Raw genomic sequence first — 20,988 nt, 5'->3', positions numbered from 1 at the left:
GCTGTTTCTGTTTTATCTCCAAATCTTGTAGACTGGCCTACGGTTTATAGCTCAAGCAATATAAAAACACTATACCAATGTATTTTTACATCATAACAAATAATCTATGTGTTTTACTCCTTAAATTTACAGTAAATAACACATCAATTTTACTTTTCCTTATCTGATTTCTGCATCATCTATCTCAATTTCACTTCAGTGTCCTTCACCTTCTACTTTTAAGGTGAAACCAAGACTTTTACCTGCTGCCATTGATTTCTACATTGAGATGTAATGAAAATAACCACTGAACCTAGAAAGAACAAGAATGAAGCACAATTTACATGAATAATGGCCTGCATAGACATCTGAGTGCTTCTAACTTATTTAATCTTAGTAGATAGGCAGTATTTTCCTCTATTTATAGATGGAGAAACCAAGGTTATGAAACCTGAAAGCGGCATGGCCAGGACTCAAACTTAACTTCAAAGCTCTGAGCAACTATAGGCTCCTCTGAGATGAAGCTATGGATTATTCTCCTAGCTTTGCACCTTTTGGTGGAATCAATCAGTAACTTTGAGGATTGTTTTTTTTAATCCAGAGTACTGTGATTAGTACTGGGGATACAGATTCATTTGACTCTCTGATCAGTTTCTTGAATTACTGATTCATCTGGGATACTGGTGGATTTCATTTCCAGAATGTTATAACTTGAGTGAGAAAAAAAGGATAGAGTCTACACTACCCTTGATGGAGGGACCATCTTTGATTCCTCTTCTTGGAGTCTCCCAAGGCACTGCACAAATGTGAGCTAATGAATAAATGACAAGTTGTTGGCTAAAAAGAGAAAGTATCAGAACAGATTAAAAATGTATACATAGTGGAGTGTTTGGTGTCTGTTTAGGGCTCATGAAATATATATTTAACAGAATGACATTTCCTCCATTTCATTAAAACATTCAGCAAAATACTTATTCAACCATAACCACGTCTTGGACAGTTTGTAAGGATGCATGCTTTAACACAACGATGATTCAGATATGATCTCTACTTTTCAAAGATCTCATTTAGAAGAAATAAGGGGTACATAATAATATGAAATGACAGAAAGCAGTAAGTGCTGAAATGAGATTCCCAATCAAGTGTTGTTAAGTTTGAAGAAGCCAGAAAGACCAGGTAAATTCTCTTCTCCTTGTCTTAACCCGTTCATGCTCATTTACCAAAATATTTTAGACTGGGCAACTCATAAATAATAGAGATTTATTTTCCAACAGTTCTGGAGGCTGGGAAGTACAAGGAAGGACACTGGTAGGTTTGCCATCTGGTGAGAGCCCAGTCTCTGCTTCCAAAATGGCACCCTGTGCTGCACTCTCTGCAGAGGAGAAAGGCTATGTCTTCATGTGATAAAAAGACAGAAGGGCAGAAGGAAAAATAATTCCCTTACATATCTTTCTCAAAGTCCTTGATCCCACGCATGAGGGCTCTGGCACTCATGACTTAATAATGTCCCAAAGGCTCTGTCTCTTAATGCTATCACAGGGGCAATCAGATTTTAATATAGGGATTTCAGGGGACATATTCAGACCTTAGCACCCCTTGAGTTGGTTAGTTTCCTTGGGTATTTTTTTTTCTATGTTCTCTGTGGCGACAGCATGATTTCAAACTTTTCTTCTCTCTGGTTTAATTCCAAATCTCTTTGAGTTGTCTCTCTAGTTTCTATCTCCTCCCAGACATCATCTCTATATGTTATCCATCTGCACCGCAAATTCCATGTGTCAAAAACAGAACTCATAATTCCCTTTCACATCTGTCCCTGGAACAAGATACAGGGGGATGAGAAGTAGCAAATTCATAGCGTTCAGTATGACAGACAGGAAGAAAGACGCAGGTGCTAAGTGTCCCCAGGTTTTTAAAATGTGTTCTCTCACCATCTTCCCAATTTCTACCATTAATAAGGAACACGTAACCTTGATCTTCACATCTGTCCCATAACTATAAAAGGTTTCAAAGTCACCTATACAAGGGAATTTAGATCCTCACTTCCATGAATATTCTCTGAATTCCTCTAATAGAGAACAAGAGAATGTGGTAGTTGTGTATAAAATAATGTTAGGATTACTCAACATAATGCTGCTTCGGATGACCAGAATCTGAGAAGGGCGAGAGGGCAGAGACTAATTCCTAATGCCTTTGAGGGAGCTGGCCTCCCCCTCCAATTCATGTCCTTTCTTCTTTATTAGCTAAACAGGAACAAGAATGTGGAGGAAACCTTAACACTCACGTTGGACCTATGACGTTAAAGACACTAAGACAACCGGCGTGGGGATAACGTGAAATACTCTGGAGCTAATTCACCATCACAACATCTTTGTTTCCTTCATTGTCCTCCAGAAGAGGGGAATAAACGACATGGATGTGGCCACGTGGCCAACTGTTCAAGAGACTGTGTCCTCTCCTGCCAGACACACAGCTAAACACACTTCCCAGAATCTCCCCGTTAGGCAGGCCAGATGACTGAGTTTTATCTGGACTGTGGACAGAAGGGATATATATGTACCACATCCAAGCCTGAACCATACAAATGTTCCATGCACCATCTTTTCCTTCTTTCCCTATGTGTTCCTTCAACAAAGAGGGCTCGACAGACTCAAAGGCAGAGCTCCAAGACGGGTCACAGAACAACGTGGAAAGCTGCCCACTGAGCACAAGTGTCCACAGGGGACTTCACAGGAGAGAGAAACAACCCTTGGAATAGTTAACCTCTCTGGGTCTTAGTTTGTTCATGTTAAAGTTTGTCTACTTTCCTGGCAAAGAGGAAACGCTCAGTAAATATTAGCTGTTATTATTAGGAAACAAAGTTTACCTCTCCTTAATTTTCTTCTTTTTCATGGGCAAAATAAAGCACTGGGCAGGGGGAGATTAGTGGAAAGCACTCAACTGAACTTATCTGTTACAAAATACTGATTGGTACATTTAAGACACTATGTAACAATAACTCAAAGACAAAATACATTTTCTTCAAGATCTTGGGCATTAAATTTGATCACTCACCCTTCTCAGATTCTGGTCATCTGAAGCAGCATCTAATAAAGATGTAAAATATAATAAGAATGTGATACCCCACCTCTTTCTCTCCTTGACATTGGTTATCTGGTGATGTTCTAAAACACATTTTTCTATGGGTGCAATTTGGCAATTAAAAAATCTGTGCTGAAATAAAAAAAATAATAAAAAAAATAAAAAAAAAATCTGTGCAAAGAATACTTTGTGCTATGACAGTATTTAACTGATACAGTTTAATAACAGTAATTATCACACTTTATTGATTTTGCATAAATAGCTTATAGAACGCCTTTACAAACCACATTTTCCCAATATATTTATAACACAAATTTCTTCATGAAAGTACTTGTTGAATCTTTATGCAGAGGAATTGGGGAAAAGGGAAGGAGAAGGAGAAGGATATTTCAAAACAAAGTCACCTATACAAGTGAGGAGTCTAAATAGTTGACAATTATTTCCTTTTATAAAATAAGTACAGGCTTGTAACTTTGAGACATCAAAAGTGCAGTGCATTAATTAAAAAATTAGGACTACCAAATATATTACCTGGGCCTCAAATTTCTCTTCCTCAATATATGCAGGTTCACATATCCTTATCATTATTAAATAATGGTTTTAAACAATAACCATTAAAACCTTCAGTTACATAAACCCAGATGTGTATTATCTCATGCTAATATTGGTATTTTTCAAATTCCAATTTACTTATTCATCAGTAAAACGTAGTATTTGATAATATTTCAAGAATAAGCCTCCTGGGCGGTGCCTGTGGCTCAGTCGGTAAGGCGCCGGCCCCATATACCGAGGGTGGCGGGTTCAAACCCGGCCCTGGCTGAACTGCAAACCAAAAAATAGCTGGGCGTTGTGGCGGGCGCCTGTAGTCCCAGCGACTCGGGAGGCTGAGACAAGAGAATCACTTCAGCCCAGGAGTTGGAGGTTGCCGTGAGCTGTGTGATGCCACGGCACTCTACTGAGGGCAATAAAGTGAGACTCTGTATCTACAAAAAAAAAAAAAAAAAAAGAATGAGCCTCCTAAGTGTAGGAAGATGAGAGTCTTAATACACCTGCTATCAATCAGGTCACTTACATGGCTAATATACCCAAGATTTTGTCACACTGATGTTTCTGCTTACAAAGCACTATAAACAGTCATTATCCTGCCAATACTAAAGAATTAACCATTCCTGAAACAAGGAACGATCTTTATATTAGCATTTCTTAGTTACGGTTCTTAGTTTCAGTATTATTAAGCACAATAAATTTTTCCTAATGAACATGGATGGATTAAGGCAAAAGATAAATCCTACCTTCTTATATATTTTATTTAAAATTGCTGTTGAGGCTGTACAAACAGATGTGCTGGCTAAAAAAACACAAGTTGTCCCTTGGATAAATATCTGGTATTTTAAGCACAAGATTAAAATCTTGGTATTCACTTCATCTTCTTATTACCGTTCACAATCATTCCTCAGCAGTACTCAAAATGCTGATTTACACATGATACCAACGCTGTGCATTTTGGCTGTACATAGTGTTTTTCCTTATTAAAAACATTTAAGAATAATTGGGCAATCATCTACTCAGTCTTTGTAAATTCTCCATTGAGTAATTTTTCATTTTTACTACCCTTTTCTGAATGGCTGTTGCACGTTTCTTCCGTCAACTTCTTCACATAACTAAGTGGTCCCTTTCCCTCAAAGGAGGAAGGATTTTTGAATGAGCCTCCAATTCTGTCCCACAATGTGAAATACTGTCCATAGTTGCAGTCAAAAAACATGTGGTGGTCTGTATGATGAGCTGAGCCATTAATAAATGGCATTAAGATCTGGGGGACACGGAAATCACTATCATGAATGGAAACTGTCCAGATATTAAGCAAGACATACAAACCTAAATAAACCACCTTATGTAATGGGAAAACAAAAGGGTATATATGGTAAGGTAGACCTTGTAGGAAGATGTCCACAGGGTGAAAAGCGTGACTTGCAAATGGGGTAGGGATCTTCCAAATATGATGAGGTTTATGTATATGCTACGGAGAAAAGGACACAGTTAGCACCACAACACTTTACCAGGTGTAACATTATAACATTCCACTTAGCTTTCTATACTCATGTGGTGGAAATCACCTAACTAGAAAATATTTTTTTTTTTTGGCCAGGGCTGGGTTTAAACCCACCACCTCCAGTATATGGGGCCAGCACCCTACTCCTTTAGCCACAGGCACCACCCTCTAGAAAATCCTTTTGAAATTAGCAAAATCATTTTATAAAATGCCCTTCTTTTTTAACACAAAACAGTAAAATTTTAAGGCAGATGCATGAAGAATATGAACAAAATGAAGCTAATAATACCTGTCATGGCTATGTCTACTTGGGCGTTTAATATAGTGAGAGGAAATTCTTGGAAACTGAGAAGAGAACTGATAATCATACGTTGTTGAACTGTGTAGTATATTTTCTTTCCCCTACAAATGACTCTACCTTGTATACCAGCCTGTGATGAAGGCCTCTGTGAATCCAGTAGATCAGCATGTCAGTGAAAAAGAGGAAAGACACCACACTGACCAGTACCTGGAACCAGCCTGGAGGAGAGAACAGCAAACAGAGTCACCAAAAGTGGGCTCCCAGGATTAGAGTTTACTTTTTACTACGTACCTGTCCATCTAAGTGAAAAATAGGATTCTAGACTATAACAATATAAACTCATCTCCCTTGACTCCCTGGAATCTGGTCATTTCCTCATTACCTTCTCATTAAGTACATGAAATACCTCACCTAAGTATTTCTTAATTAAACCATAAAGATGTTGATGAGACAGAAGAGGATACTCTTAAGACATCTTTACTATTGAAATTACTGAGTTCATTTCATTCATGTTACTATTCCTAAAATCTATCTTGACATATTATCTCCCTGCTTAAAACTTTATTGTCCACTAATACCTTAAGCCTAGTATTCACTCCATAACTCACCCCATGCTGGTATTTCCAACCTCATCCTTCCTGTACTTCAGCTCTAACTGGGCTGGTTACTCAATGTTCCCCCAGTGTCTTGGAGCTCTTACCTCTGTACCTCCTCTCCTACTTTTCCAAGAATCTAGAACGCCCTCCCTCCCCCTATTTTTACTCATAATCCTACCTATTTTTCAAGGCCCAGCTAATTCATCACCCTAATACATAATTTTTTGTTCCTTCATGGGTATTGGTGCTGGCAAACCTGGGTTCACTCAAGTCATAGATCCAACCCCTCTTTGTTACTGAAACTCTCCGTATACTTCATTTACTTACCTATAAAAGTAGCATAGTAATAACACCTACCTCATAGATTTGTTGTAGAAAAACTGGACTGATACATGGGAAGAGTTTAGCACTGTCATACATGGGAAGAGTTTAGCACATATCAACACTCAATAAATACTATTACTCTTACTTTCTATATACTAGATACTAAAAATGTATCTTAAAATTCACTTCACAAGAATTTAGTCACTGCAGGACTGTTTTTCAAAGAAAAAATGATTCTAACAACCTGAAGGTCTAACTTTTAGAGATCCTTCCCCCAAATTACGGATGTCCACAAAATAAAATACTGTCACTATTGTATAACATCAATATTTACTGTCATGAAAATAGGGGCACACATATTGCTAAGAGAAAAAAACCTCAGGGTCCGAATCAGTCTGCATAGCAGGACTTCATTGGTGTAAATAGTGAAGTCTACAGGCACAGACAGAGGAAGGATAGAAACCAAAAGATTCACGGTTCTAAGGAGGAGGATGAGAAGGTTTTAATCTTTATTTTCTGATTTTCAACAATTACCTATACTACTCACGTTGTTGTTATTGTTTTTAGAAGTTTCAATTCAGTAACAAAAATAGAAAAATGCTGGGACGTAGAGCTAATCACTCCAGTCTTCCTTCAGGCACAATCTCATCTACAACAGACTTAAAATTGACAAACAAAACTAAAGAAAAGTATATAAATGGCAAGACATGAACACAGGAAATAACACATTTAAAAACAATCTGAATAATTTGTAATTATTTTAAAAGAAGAAAAAAGGACCAGGCTTCCAGTGACTCACACCTGTAATCCTAGTACTCAGAGAGGCCGAGTCAGGTGGACTGCCTGAGCTCAGGAGTTCAAGACCTGCCTGAGCTAGAGTGAGACCTCATGTCTACAAATAGCCAGCTGTTGTGGTGGCGCCTGTAGTCCCAGCTACTCGAGAGGCTAAGGGAAGGGGATGGCTTAATCCCAGGAGTTTGAGGTTGCTGTGAGCTATTATGCCATGGCACTCTACCCAGGGAGCCAGAGTGACACTCCGTCTCAAAAAAAATAAAAAAATAAAGAAAAGCAAAGAGAAGAGAAGAAAGAAACAAAGAGGCACAGAAACCCGACCACTTTGGCTTGGCACTTACCATTTGGAAATTCTCCTACGTCATCATACAACTTGCTGTAACCTCTCAACTGCAGCAGGAACAGGCCCGCGGTAGGAATACTCATCCATGGCAAGGCCTGGACACTGTACTTAATCTCTCGAGAGACTTGATTCTGAAAATGAAATTTCCAATGCTTAAAAATTACGAAATCTATGTTGTACAAAAATAGCATAAATTTGTTTTGAACTGGATTTTTAAAATCTCTTTTATATGAAAGAGCTTTCCTCCAAACTGTTCCTATTAAAAAAAAAAAATTTTTTTTTTCCAGTTTTTGTCCGGGGCTGGGTTTGAACCTGCCACCTCCAGCATATGGGGCTGGTGCCCTATTCCTTTGAGCCACAGGCACCACCCCTATTAAAATTTTAATACATGGAAATGGATAAGAAAGACATTCCTTTTCTACTGAGCAAATAAAAAACATGTAAAATTCTGAAATTTTTCTTCTTTAAACAATATCTGTATTCTAAACTTCTATGATGGAATAATCATTTCTTTCATAATTAACTTCCATCCCCATCCTATTTTTTGGTTCTTGGTTGGTCCTTAAAGTAACAAATACGAATAACTGAAATGGAGACGTAATTTCTAAACCACTCTGAAACTGAGTTTGAGGTTCAGCGCCTCAAGCTCAGTGGCTAGGGTGCCAGCCACATGCACCAGAGCTGGTGGGTTCGAATCCAGCCCGGGCCTGCCAAACAACAATGACAAGTACAACCAAAAAACAGCCGGGCGTTGTGGCAGGCACCTGTAGTCCCAGCTATATGGGAGGCTGAGGCAAGAGAATGGCTTAAGCCCAAGAGTTTGAGGTTGCTGTGAACTGTGACACCACGGCACTCTGGTGAGGGCAACATACTTAGACTCTGTGTTAAATAAATAAATAAATAAATAAATAAATAAATAAATAAATAAAACTGAATTTGAATCCCCTAACTAGGAAAAAATCCAAAACATGGTAAAAACATATTTCAGTTTGTAAAAGTCATATATTCAAAATAATGACATAAAGGTGTATGTTTATTTCTTCAATATCAGCACAGATGTTCTCTTCTGTGTACCTAGGAAGATAAGATACTAGATTTATAGATTTTTTAAAAATCTAGATTTGCTTAAGTTAAGGGAAGGAGAGAGGGATTAATACTCACAAAAATATCTAACTCATTTGGGGCTAGTCTCAAAAAAATTCAATTATGTATAACTAGTTTAATTTGAAAATCTCACAATCTTTTTTTACTGTAATAATAGTTAGAAAATAGGTAAGAAAATCTCTTACCTTTAAAAATTGTGGATGTTTCATTAATGAATGATCATAGACAAAATAATAGCTCAGTGTTGCACAGACGAAATAAAGGATGTAAGCACTAATATTTGTTACAATTAGGAGACTGATAGTTTGTCGGAAGATGTCATCCTCTGGCCACGTGGCTGGATATACGTATGGCGTAAAAAAATAATAATCAGCAGCATTGAGTACAAGATCCATCTTAGCCCCTGAAAGATAAACACATTTAACAGTCACTTTACCATGTCTACAATTTTCTGAGCAAAATATTTTTTAGAAAATATATCTGAAGTTCCTGATTTGAGAACAATCAGATGTGGTAGAAGTTTCTTGCTACCAGAATCCTCTTTAAAGCAAGAAGCATCTTAGATTCCACGTCAAGTTCAATCTCCTCATATCCTATAAAGGGACACTAAAGCTTAGTTAGAGAAACTGAGGCTGGGACATTCTTCTCTAAGGTCATCAAGCTATTAAGCCCAGACCTATTTGCATTTTGGTGCTTCCAGTTTCAGCTACATTTCTCTCCTTCAAGGACTCAGATTTCAAGATTTTCATTTCAGACAGAAACAAAGATAAAATAAGATAAACTCTCTAAAAGATATCTATGCTGCCAACACAATCACAGAAATCAGGGACTACCTGTTCTCATGACACTCGCTGAACCAAGGTGTAAGTATTCTCTTGTTTTAAATAGAGATAGGGTCTAGCTCTGTTGCCCAGGCTGGAGTGTAGTGGCATCATAGCTCACATCAACCTCAAACTCCCAGACTCCAGTGATCCTCCTGCATCAACCTCTCATGTAGCTGGGGCTAAAGATGTGTACCAACACTCCTGGCTTATTTTTTCTATTTTCAGTAGAGACAGGTCTAGCTCTTGCTCAGGCTGGTCTCAAACTGCTGAACACAAGAGGTCCTCCCACCTTGGTCTCTCAGAGTGCTAGGATTACAGGTATAGCTAGTATACTGGGCCAAGAAGTATTCTTTTTTTTGTTTTTCTTAAGTCATTGTCTCACTTTGTTGCTCTCAGTAGAGTGCCATAGCATCATAGCTCACAGCAACCTCAAACTCTTGGGCTCAAGTGATCCTCTTGCCTCAGCCTCCCAAATAGCTGGAACTACAGGTGTATGTAACAACACCTGGCTATTTTTAGACACAGGGTCTCGCTCTTGCTCAGGCTGGTCTCCAACTTCCCAGCTCAGGCAATCTACCTGCCTCTGGTCTCCCAAAGTCATAGGATTATGGGCGTGAGCCACTGTGCTCGGCCTCCAAGAAGTATTCTTGGGATTAAGAACTAGAACACATTTATTTCTCTCTCCCCAATCAATATTCTAGATCAGGAGTTGGCAAACTGCAGCCCACGGGCCAAACTCAGCCTGTTTGTATAAAAAAGCTTTATTGGAACACAGATGTTGACATTGTCTGTTTTCTACTACAAAAGAAGGGTGGGGTCACTGCAATAGAAAGGGTTTGGCCAACAAAGCCAAAGATATTTACTATGTGGCCCTTTACAGAAAGTTTGCCAACTCCTGTTCCAGATGCTTAAACTTTAAAAATCTTCAGTCAATTAAAAAAATACTTAAGTCTGTTCTATACTCATGGTCCTGGTTAAGTATACTCCAGTGCCGTCATGGTCAGCTTTTTTGATCTGACCGTGGAAGCTATCATTTGTGATCTTCTCAGTCATTCTTTGTTGCACTGTTCGCAGAGGAAAATGTGTTCACCATCTAAGTAATGAGATGCTCTCATTTGTAATTGAGATTTTTAAACACCACCAACAAAAAAACAGTCTGGAAGCTGCGTACTCTCAGTAGACTCAGGTATTCAAATGGCCTTTATCTCCTACATATTGAGCTGTGTAAGTAAAGATCAACTTATGAAATAAAATAGCCTATAGGAAAGGAAAATTCTGGAAATATTTATTGATTTATTTGTAGCCTATTTCCTCCACTAGATTCCCCATGAGTTCTCCCCCCACTAAATCCTCACATGAATTTAGAAAGTCACTTTAATAATTCCTATAGTTCCTAGCACTCTGGGAGGCCAAGGTGGGTGGATTGCTTGAACTTATGAGTTTGAGACCAGCCTGCGCAAGAGCAAGACTCTGTCTCTAAAAAATAGCTAGGTGTTGTGGTGGGCGCCTTAGTCTCACCTACTCCCTAATGGGGAGGGGAGGATCACTTGAACCCAGGGGTTTGAGGCTGCTGTGAGCTATGACATCACAGCATTAGTCTACCCAAGGGGACAAACAGAGACTCTGTCAACCACAAAAAAAAGACACAAAATAAAAACAATAATAGTTAATATGAGAAACTGATATAAAAAGACTAATGAGAAGTTTGGCTTTCACCCACATATCTGTAAATACAAATGTCATCTCACTCCAGCTGTCTGGGTGACCATATTTGTCAGTTTCTTGTGAATCCTTCTGTCTTTTTTTAATGTCAGATCAAACAACTACTAACTTTTCTTTCCCTCTTTCCTTACAAAACTGCCATGCTATGTACACCGGGAAGTTCCCTTCTTCTTTTACTTAATAGTATTTTAGAGATATTTCCATCTCTATATAAAGAACATCCTCCTTTTTTTGTTTTTAATTAAATAATTTTTTGAGGTACAATTCACATACCATAAAATTCACCCCTTTAAAGATTATGATTCACTTGTTTTTCAGCATATTCTCAGAGCTATGTAATCATTACCAATGTTTAGTTTCAGAACCTTTTCACTTCCACAAAGAGAAACCTCATCCCCTACTGTTGAGCTCTTGGGATGTGCAGTTTACTGTTTGTCATCAAATTCAGACAGTTTGGAGCCCCTACTTATTAAAATGCACTCGCAACACACTTCTCTCTTCTCCTTCTGGGACTCCCATTGTGCTTATGCTGCTATGCTCCATGGGGTCCACCAAATCTCCGGGGCTCCGCTCATTTTTCTTCATTCCCTTTTCTTTCTATTCCTGACTATATGATCTCAAGTGACCTATCTTCAGATTCTTAATTCTGTGTTTTGTCAGCTCATATCTGCTGTTAGGCTAAACAGTTATTTTAAAATTTTAGTTATTGTCATTTTCTATTTTTAGATTTCCATTTGGTTCCTTAAAAATAATTTCTATCACTTCATTGATATTCTCTACTTGGTGGGAAACTGTTCACATAAGTTTCTTTTAGTTGTATACACAGACTGTTGTTCAGCTCTTTTAACATGTTTATAGTACGTGATTAGGGTCTTTGTCCACTAAGTCCAACATCTGGGCTTTCTCAGGGACAGTTCCTATTGATTGCCTTTTTGTGTGTTTGGGCCATATTTTGTTTCTTTGTGTTTCATAATTGTTTGCAAAAAAGTGAACATTTTAAATAATACAATGTAGTAACTCTGGAAATCAGATTCTCTGTATGTCCCACCCTCCACCCCAGGGAATCTCTGTGCATTTAAGTGACTTTCCTGGACTAACTGTATAGTCCCTGTATCCTTTGTTATGTGCAGACACTGAAGTCTCTTACTAATGACTGGAAAAATGTTCTTAAATGCCGTGAACCAGTTAAGTCTCCAATCCTTTGAGAAGGTGCTGTGTGTTAGGCCATTTTCAATAAGAGTTGTGAGCAGTCTACAACTCTTGCCTAGCCTTCACGTTTTGCTTGCACAAACCCTCACGGTCAGCTAAAGATTAGAGTCAGCACCTTCTCCCATCTTTCTTGGTTATGTACACTGCCCTGCTTCTGGGGATCATTCTAGAATCCCAGGAAAATCTGAGAGCTTTTCAAAGCCTCCTGTGGACATCTGAGTCTTCTGTGTTTTCTTTTACTACTTTTGGTCAGGCTCTTATTAGTGCCATCTGTTAACAGTGCCTCCAGCAGCTATGATATTAAACTATGATTCTTCTTGACACACATACTAGGGACAAGAGTAATCATACCACGCAAGCTCTAAGGTGAAATAAATAAAACCTTTGAGCACTACCAGAGGTCAAATGATCTCATGCATGGTGGTAGTTCCCACGCTGTCTCCTTCAGGAGGATGTCAGACAGACACACCAGCCACAAGCTCCCACAACTACTTCATATTCTGTGCTGGAACTAATGACAGATGTTCCATTCTTGCTCATTGTTTTCCAGTGAGGTACAATTCACATACCATATTATTTTCACATGCAATTAAACCCAAAGGAATAACACCACCACTAGTACCAGCAAACAGGCAGGAATGCCTAGTAGGCACCACATCAGATGAGTCACGGTCTGTCATCAAATAAGTTTAAGCACTGAACTTAAAACAAAAACAAAATAACAGTTTGGTTTCCAGGGCCTTCCACACTCCCAAATTGTGCCTAAAGGAGTATGAACCCAAGTGCCTTTGTGTAGCTTCCAATCGTTTGCTGTTACAAATAGGGCTACATTTTAATGACTAATCTTGAATTGGGTTAATATCTACAAGCAGAAGAGCTATGTCAAGGAGCAATGAGTTACTGCATTCCTACCTTTGATAGATATTGATAATTGCTGTCCTTAGGGGTTGTAATACTTTGTAAGTCCTCAAACAATGTAGGATTTCTCTACAATCTTACCAACAAAGGATACCCCCAAACTTTTGGATAGGCATTAATCTAATAGGAAAGAAAGTATATCCTGGTGTATACTTAATTTACATTTACTTTATTACAAATGAAGGTGAGCATTTCCTATGTTTACAGTAATGTATACTTTTTCTGCGTTTATCTGTTTTTATCCTTTGCCCATTTTCTCACTGGGATTTTAGTCTCTTCATAAAAGTCAAATTCTACAAGCACCTTACTTATTAGGGAGTTTAGCCCTTTGCTTATGATATGAATTATGAACATTTTCTCGCTGTAGGGGAAAAGAAAAATTTAATTAACACAAAATGCCAGATAGTAACATATATCCCTCATCATATATGCTATTGTTTTTTTTTTTGGTTTTGGCCTGGGCTAGGTTTGAACCCGCCACCTCCAGCATATGGGACCAGCACCCTACTCCTTGAGCCACAGGTGCCGCTCGTATATATGCTATTGTTAATTCATTCGAATAATAATTTATTAAGTGTTAAGCACTACACTAGGTACTGAGCATACAAAGATTTAAAAAGATACAGTGTAGATCAGTTTGAAAGCTAAGGCAACTCCACAAACAATTCCATCAATGTGACAAGTGCTATAATAAAGACGTATATGCAAATTCTATGAAATCAGAAGACAACACAAGTACCTCGGCTTCCAGTAAAAGGCTTCTTAGTGAATATGACATTAGATTTGGGTTTTGAAGGACATCACCAGAAAGAAAAGGTCAGAGTTAGCCATTTCAAATAGAAGTAGCAAGTGCAAAGCACGGGTCGTGGCAAGTTCACGGCTTGCTATGCGCAGCCGGTGGCCAAGAAACAGTGTGGTCAGCGTCAGGCAGAGGGAAGAACTTGATAAGAGAAGGCTGGTGTTAAGACTGTGAAAGGATCCACCACCCCATTAAGGATTTAGACTTCTCTTTATCACACACACAATGGGGAAAAACACTAAAGATTTCTGATTAGGAAAAAGGGATAACTAGATCCATATTTTATAAAAAATATTCCATTAGAAATATGGAATACCAATCAGAAGCAGGGAGATTAGTCTGGTGGCTCCTGTGGTTGACACACCAGAGACAATGACAGCCTGATCTCAGATAGCAGCAGTGAGAACAGCCATATTTATCAGAGATTCATCAAGGAAGAAATAAATCCACAGGACTTGACTAACTCGCAGATGTTGGAATGTGAAAAAGTAAAAATCTAGGATGACTGAGATTGTAGCTTGCCTCAGTGGATGGTGGTGTCATGATAACTGCAGTAGAGATACGGGTACAGCTCGTAGACAGATGCTGGTAGGGTAGGTCTGGAGTGGTTTATGTAATGATGGTTTCAATTTGGATCTTAAAATCTAATTACCTGTAACTCACCTGGGTTCTCAGGCACAAGAAGTAGGCCACATGTAAATAGAAAGCTGAAATTCAAAAGCAAGCCTTGCATACAGATAGTAGTTGAACTCATAAGTATGAAGATGGTCAAGGAGGCAGTGTAGCAGAAGTTCACTACACATGTAGTAATTGGAAAGGATGCTGTACCCCACTAAAGGTTGCTAAGAGTCGACAGACTAATCTGGGTGTTACCTACAGTGCTACACATCCTAATTCAGTAAGTTCCCAGATACAGCAAAAAAGATTTAAACATTACCTAGGAATCTTCTGCTTTCAATTTTAAACATCAGATATAAGAAAAAATTTTAATCAGTCCCTAACTTAAAAAAGCTCTTCAATGTTGCTTTTACCTGAAGACCATGCAAACTGTGTTAATTTGCCTATTTCCTGCACATTATTGCTTTAATAGTAAACCAGCACCTGGAAGGGAAGAGTCAACTTAAAGGCAGATTAGACACTGAAATTAAACCTGCTTTAAGGGTAGAATTTTAGTTTCCAATAATTCTATTCGTCAAATGTAATTATGTATTTATTTGTTAGTACAGAGCTGTAATTTCTGATATCTAACACATAAAATCTTCTGAAATCAATAATATCTCAAACTTGCCATCAAATTTTGAGATAAGTTTATATTCAAAAACCCCTATCCGTAAAATGGAGGTAACACGTCTACAGTATAGGACTGTTGTAAACTTTAGAGACCCTAATTGACACATACAAGGTAATAAATAAGAGCTGTTATTAATATTATTGTTAAGGGAGCTGAAAATGAGTCAAAATTAATGTCATATAAGACAAAAAAGGTGCCTTTTAACTCTTCTTTGAAAAATAATTGACAGTAGCTAATATTTACTACATACTAGGTACTATAAATATTTTGCATGTATTAACTCACTTAACCCTTTCAAGAAACTCCAAGAGTTAGGTACTATATTATTCTTATTTTACAGAAGAAGGTAGGCCCAGAAAATTTAAGTAACTTGCCCAGAGTCATAAAATAAATACATGCTTGAGCAGTGTTCAAACACACATACGCTGGTTGCAAAGTCCATGGACTTTCACCAAGTTCTACTCCCTCTTTACCACTACCTCAACTCATCAACAACTTAATTTTAAACTATTCTACACTAGCACTCTGGGAGGCCGAGGCGGGTGGATTGCTTGAGCTTGGAGTTCAAGACAAGCCTGAGCAAGAGCAAGAGACCCTGTTTCTAAAACTTAGCTGGGCATTCTGGTGGGCATCTGTAGTCCCAGCTACTCAGGAGGCTGAGGCAAGAGAATCACTTGAGCCCAAGAATTTGATGTTGCCGTGAGCTATGACACTATAGCACTTTACCCAGGGTGACAAACTGGGAAGGTGACTTTTTGGTGACTCTGTCTCCAAAAAAAAAAAAAAAAACTACAAACTTGTATAATTCTGCATGCAATTTTTTTTTTTTTTTTTTATTGTTGGGGATTCATTGAGGGTACAATAAGCCAGGTTACACTGATTGCAACTGTTAGGTAAAGTCCCTCTTGCAATCATGTCTTGCCCCCATAAAGTGTGACACACACCAAGGCCCCACCCCCCTCCCTCCGTCCCTCTTTCTGCTTTCCCCCCCATAACCTTAATTTGCATGCAATTTTAAGGGGTGATAACCCTGAATAAGAGGCTCCACAGACCTTACAAACCTGTGCTTGAAACAGAAGCTGATATTAAATATTATTTTATCTTTGCAAAAATAAAGAAACCTTTTCTTAAAATACAGTTATCAATAGAACAATACTGGGCTTTGAACAGCTGAGTCTATCATTCACTTTTTGCTTCACTTAAAAAATATAGACAATAACTGACATTTACTGAGAACCAAGTATTATTTTAAGCACTTTTTGTCTATAACCTTATCGAATTCTCACAACTGCAGTAGAGTACTTCTATAATCCCTGCTATACAGATAGGGAAACTGAGGTCAGGGTGTTTAAATAACTTGTTCAGTGACAACCACTGTGATGTACATTCCAGAGCCTGTTCTCTTTGTTACATTATGTTATTTCTCAAGATGTTTCATGTGCAGATGGAAATTTCATCCTAACTACATTACATAATGAATGGAAAAGCACTCTATAAATGATCAGGGGTCATATATTTATAATCAACAGATATTTATCATTAAAACTTAAAAACTTAAAAATGATATAAACATAATCGCATTAAAGGCTTTGGCTAAAAGTACCAGGCTGCCACAAACTTCCCAGTTTGGAAACTTTATCTATTGAGGGAATGTTTCCTTCACCTATACCACCTCCAAATCTTCGCTGCTGCAACCTACGGATGGCAGGATACCTGAGTCTTCCTTTTACAATGCTGAAGTAATAGGTTTATTTCCCATTCTCTCCTAGTCTGTTCTAGCCCTAAATTGTTGTCCCTCCACCCGAATTTCATTAGGCCCAAGTAACTGAGGCTTGTACTGCAACGGTCAGGAGGTTACAACTCCCACCAATTCTTCAGCCTAATTCCTCTGCCCCTTAAAAAAAAAAAAATCTCTCAAAGAATGAAGGAAAAAGTAAAGCGTTAGTGTTTGGCTGCCAGACTTGCCTGGGTAAGAGATCTGCACTGGCCAACTCCAAACACTGCATTTCCTTCAGGCCCCCACGCGTCGGTTCCTCCACGTCCAGGCCTCCCCATCCAACCCGAACTCCCCGCTCTCGCCAATGGCCGCTCCTCGGCCGGAGGTCCCGCAGCCCCGGCCGGCCAGGCCCGCGCGTCCCCAACGCCCGGCGCTCGCCCTGGCGCAGCCCTGGCAGCCCGCGGTAGGATGTCCGGCCACCTGCCAGCGTCTGCTACGGGTCACCGCGGGGGCAGGGCCGGCTTCTCGGCGGCGCTCCCAGCGCCCGTCCGCCGCCCGGCATTTAGGGAAAGCCTTCGGGGGACGCCCGCGGCGCGCGGAGAACCAGGAGGGCCCGGCGCGCCCCCATCTCCCCCAGGCGGGCGACATCCTCCTAACTTCTCTCGCTCACCTTTTCTGCCGCTCGCCTTCCGCCTCACCCGGGCCGCCTCAGAGGTATTCCGCCTCCTTCCCGGTCCACCCGCCGCGCCTCCCTGGCAGGGTCCTCGGCTGCTCTGCGCGCCTCGGTTCGCGGGGCTGACAGGGATAAATCTCAGCCGGCGAGCGCGCGGGGCGGGGCGAGGACCCACGCGCGGCGCGGCCAGCCAATCAGGAGCCGGCGGCATAAGTGGCTACAAGGGCGGATAGAAGCGGCGGCTCTCGGCCACGCCCCCTCAGGCTCCCGCAAGGCGGGGAAGGCGGGAACCAGGTTCCCGGACTCCGGTGGTGCGCGATGGAGTTGCGGCATGTGTATTTTTTTACTTGCTTTTTAACGGGCACGGGTGCCTGGCCTTGAGAGTCCTACGAAGCAGGCTTACAGTCTTTATTCAGCCATCCCTAAAATAGTGCTCTCAGAGAGAGACGTAGCCGAAGTGGCCTCTGACTGGGTCTCCCTTGCCAGGCAGGTGGAGATGTTTTTCAACTCAGGGTCTGTGGCATTGAGCGGCTGAAACGTGCAAAGCTGGAACCTGGTTGAACCGCTTTACGTAAGCGTTTACACGGTGACAAGGAGCCGATAAAAATGGACTGAGAGGCCTTTATTATAGTGCAGGTTGGTTTTTTAAAACATTCACAGTTACCACAGATTTAGTTTACAACTCTAATTGGCTTTTATTTACTATTCATGAATCAGGGCAGCATCCTGATCCATAAGATAGAATAGGAGCTCCCATGTGGGGAACAGAGGAAGTTGGCTTTATGGGCAGAAAAGGGCTGAGTAAACAGAAATAAGTTATTTCAAAGTTACTTACAGGGTTAAAACAGATGGGACTGACTGGTTTGTGTCAGCTCAGGTAAACTGGACACTTTTGGATTGGTTACTGTAAATACCCTGTTTTTGTTCTTTTTTCTTTTTTTAAAGAACTGGCTTCTTTCAAAGTTCAGTTTCATTAAGTGGCGTTTAGCATTAAAGACTCCATTCTAATTTGATGTGATCTGTCCAAAAACAATGGCCTACCATAAATTTCATTGAATAAGGCAAAGAAAATCTCTGCAGAGTAAACAGGAATATTTGTAGGTTCTTGGAGGTTTGCTTAGGTGTGCCAGTGTGCAGTTCTCATGTGTGTCTGTCTGTGTGTGTGGTAGTTAGCTGTCCCAAACATGAAATTTGGTGGTCACACGTGTGAATCAACCTTCTCAGGAGCCTCAAGTGTAATGGTTCTCAATGTGGGCTCTTGAGCCTGGAGTGTCAGTATCATCTGGGAATAATTCCAAAAGGGAGGAGGGATAACTAGTCAGGGCTGTCCTGCCTTCTCCCCATGCCTGGCAACCAGCTTTAAGGTTTTTCTGGGGCTCCCTTGGCTAAGACGTGGGTCCATGCAGTTGGCTTGGGTGGGGCTTAAAATTTTATTTTGGCTCACACCTGTTACATTTTATGAGAGGCCATTGTTTTACTCATCTCCTTTACTAGATTCCAACAGACCAGATCAAACTAAAATGGAATCTCTCACGCTAAGTGCCACATGATTAAACTGAAACTGTAAGGAAATAGATAGACCCCCCAGACCAGTGTTTCCTGAAAACAGGAGATTCACAGCAACCAATCCAAAACAGCTCAATCTGAGTCATCAAAATAAGGAGGTCTCTTCTGCTCTAAACCTTAGCAAAAAAAATAACCTAAGTCGCTTGATGTTAAGCAATCTGCTTGTCTCTGTTGTTCTGGGGGTTATTTTTGTTCCCACCTTACAAAAACAAAACCTTCTATAAAGCCCAGAAGAGCAGGAATTCTGTTTTATAGCATGAAATGCTGCCTGATTCTAGAATTGCAATTAGATCTTCAAACTTGCGATTTCTCCTTAACCTTTGACTTAGTTTCACAATAAAATAAAAACAAAAACAAAAACAAAAAATCTTTCTCAGGAAAGATTAGAAAACATGACAACACTGAGCCTTGTTTCCTGCTGAAGAGTAAGTGCCTGCAGCCAAGTTGGCTTCCTTGTTTGGACAGCCCATGCCCCTTTTACTTTAGTAGGACTGCCACTGGTCTTCCCAAGCTAGCTACATTATGCTATTTCCCTGATTACTGCAGGCATTTGAATGTGTGCTTTCTCACTAGCATCTTGATAGTTAGGGGGGAAAACCACTTTACCTGTTAACTAAATAATAGACATAAATAATAAATGATAAAATGAAGGATTTTTGAGGGGAGAATATAACATGATCCAATATGCCCTTGCAAAGACATCTGGTAGTTATATTTCCAATTTACATAGAATAGTGCAGGGGTGGGGAAACTTTTCATGTTGGAAGGCCATCTTAATTTAACTGCAGTCAAATAAGGCTGCATTCAAGAAATTTCAATTAGATATATTTTAAAATGTATATTGTTTTGTAGAAATCTGACTACTATGTACTTGATTGAAAGCTGTAAGCAGTAGTGCCCAGAGAGGAGGCTGCAGAGGAAACATTCAAGCCAGGGTTTATTGCATGGCCCACCTGGATAGTGCAAAGATGGTATCTGTACCTGGGGGGGGCAGTTAGAGACCACTTTCTATGGGGCCATGGGGGGTGGGCACATTCCACAGGTTGCCTGTCAGGGTAGGGTCCTTTGGCGTGAACTTCTAGGGGATGGGGCTAGCCAGATTCTTTGTGTCTTTGTCTTAGGATGAGAGAAGGAGGAGGAGAGGGGGAAAGGGTTTGATTGAGACTGCGTTAGGCCCCAACATTGATAATTTCAGAAAGTGAAGACTGTTTGTTAATTCTAAAGTTAGCTACCCTTTTAATGACTTTGCTCTGTGTGCTTTTTGTTGGAAAGCATTGGAATATTTGCTTGCAGCGTGGAGGTCTGCAGTTTCAGTTGATTCTCTAGACGTGCATCAGTCATTTGTGACCTTAAGAGCATGGAGATTTGCTGTAATAAGCAGCTGAAGAACAAGAAAGCCTTTGGGGGCAGGGTATTCTGCACTTTTCCATATTTCAATTGGATCTTTCTACATATCAAACAATGACTTTTAAATGTCATCTACTGAGAGCTCAATAAATTCCACCTATTGTTCTTTAGGGGCGTAGGTGAAGCTGAAATGCGAATTTGAGTTTGATGTCATAATTCTCAAAGTCAGTGAACCTTTCATTGTGTTCTCTAATTAATAGGTCTAAGCAGCTGCATATTCTTCAAATGATTTCATATATATCATCTTGCTCATCAATGACCTGTTACCTGGAGTCCAGCCACCTGGCACTGTCAG

At 39.9% G+C, this 20,988-nt stretch overlaps 1 protein-coding gene across 3 annotated transcripts; it reads right to left on the bottom strand.

Annotated features, from left to right (window-relative positions):
- Positions 1-3,280: 3,280 nt before the first annotated feature.
- Positions 3,281-17,843, bottom strand: LOC128587584 (lathosterol oxidase-like). Of its 3 annotated transcripts, none has more exons than XM_053593906.1 (5): positions 17,718-17,843; positions 8,753-8,970; positions 7,462-7,594; positions 5,526-5,626; positions 3,281-5,074 (listed from the first exon to the last, which is right to left on the bottom strand). In XM_053593906.1, the coding sequence occupies exons 2-5, from the start codon at positions 8,960-8,962 to the stop codon at positions 4,619-4,621; spliced, it is 900 nt and encodes a 299-aa protein (XP_053449881.1). In that variant the 5' UTR covers positions 8,963-8,970; positions 17,718-17,843; the 3' UTR covers positions 3,281-4,618. The 3 variants fall into 3 exon arrangements, with proteins under 3 accessions (XP_053449881.1, XP_053449880.1, XP_053449882.1); XM_053593905.1 differs by lacking the exon at positions 17,718-17,843 and adding an exon at positions 17,296-17,588; XM_053593907.1 differs by lacking the exon at positions 17,718-17,843 and adding an exon at positions 13,980-14,062.
- Between the last annotated feature and the right edge of the window lie 3,145 nt (positions 17,844-20,988).

Source organism: Nycticebus coucang, chromosome 6 (assembly GCF_027406575.1).
Source record: "Nycticebus coucang isolate mNycCou1 chromosome 6, mNycCou1.pri, whole genome shotgun sequence".
In the NCBI taxonomy this organism is placed as follows: Eukaryota; Metazoa; Chordata; class Mammalia; order Primates; family Lorisidae; genus Nycticebus; species Nycticebus coucang.
This window is presented reverse-complemented; position numbering and strand designations above follow the sequence as displayed.

Coding starts and splice junctions, on each gene's coding strand:
- LOC128587584 (XM_053593906.1), bottom strand. CDS start 8,962: ATGGATCTTGTACTCAATGCTGCTGATTATTATTTTTTTACGCCATAC. Junction 5,627..7,461: donor CGTAGGAGAATTTCCAAATG/GTAAGTGCCAAG, acceptor TCTCTCCTCCAG/GCTGGTTCCAGGTACTGGTC. Junction 5,075..5,525: donor ATCACAGGCTGGTATACAAG/GTAGAGTCATTT, acceptor TTTTCTCCGTAG/CATATACATAAACCTCATCA.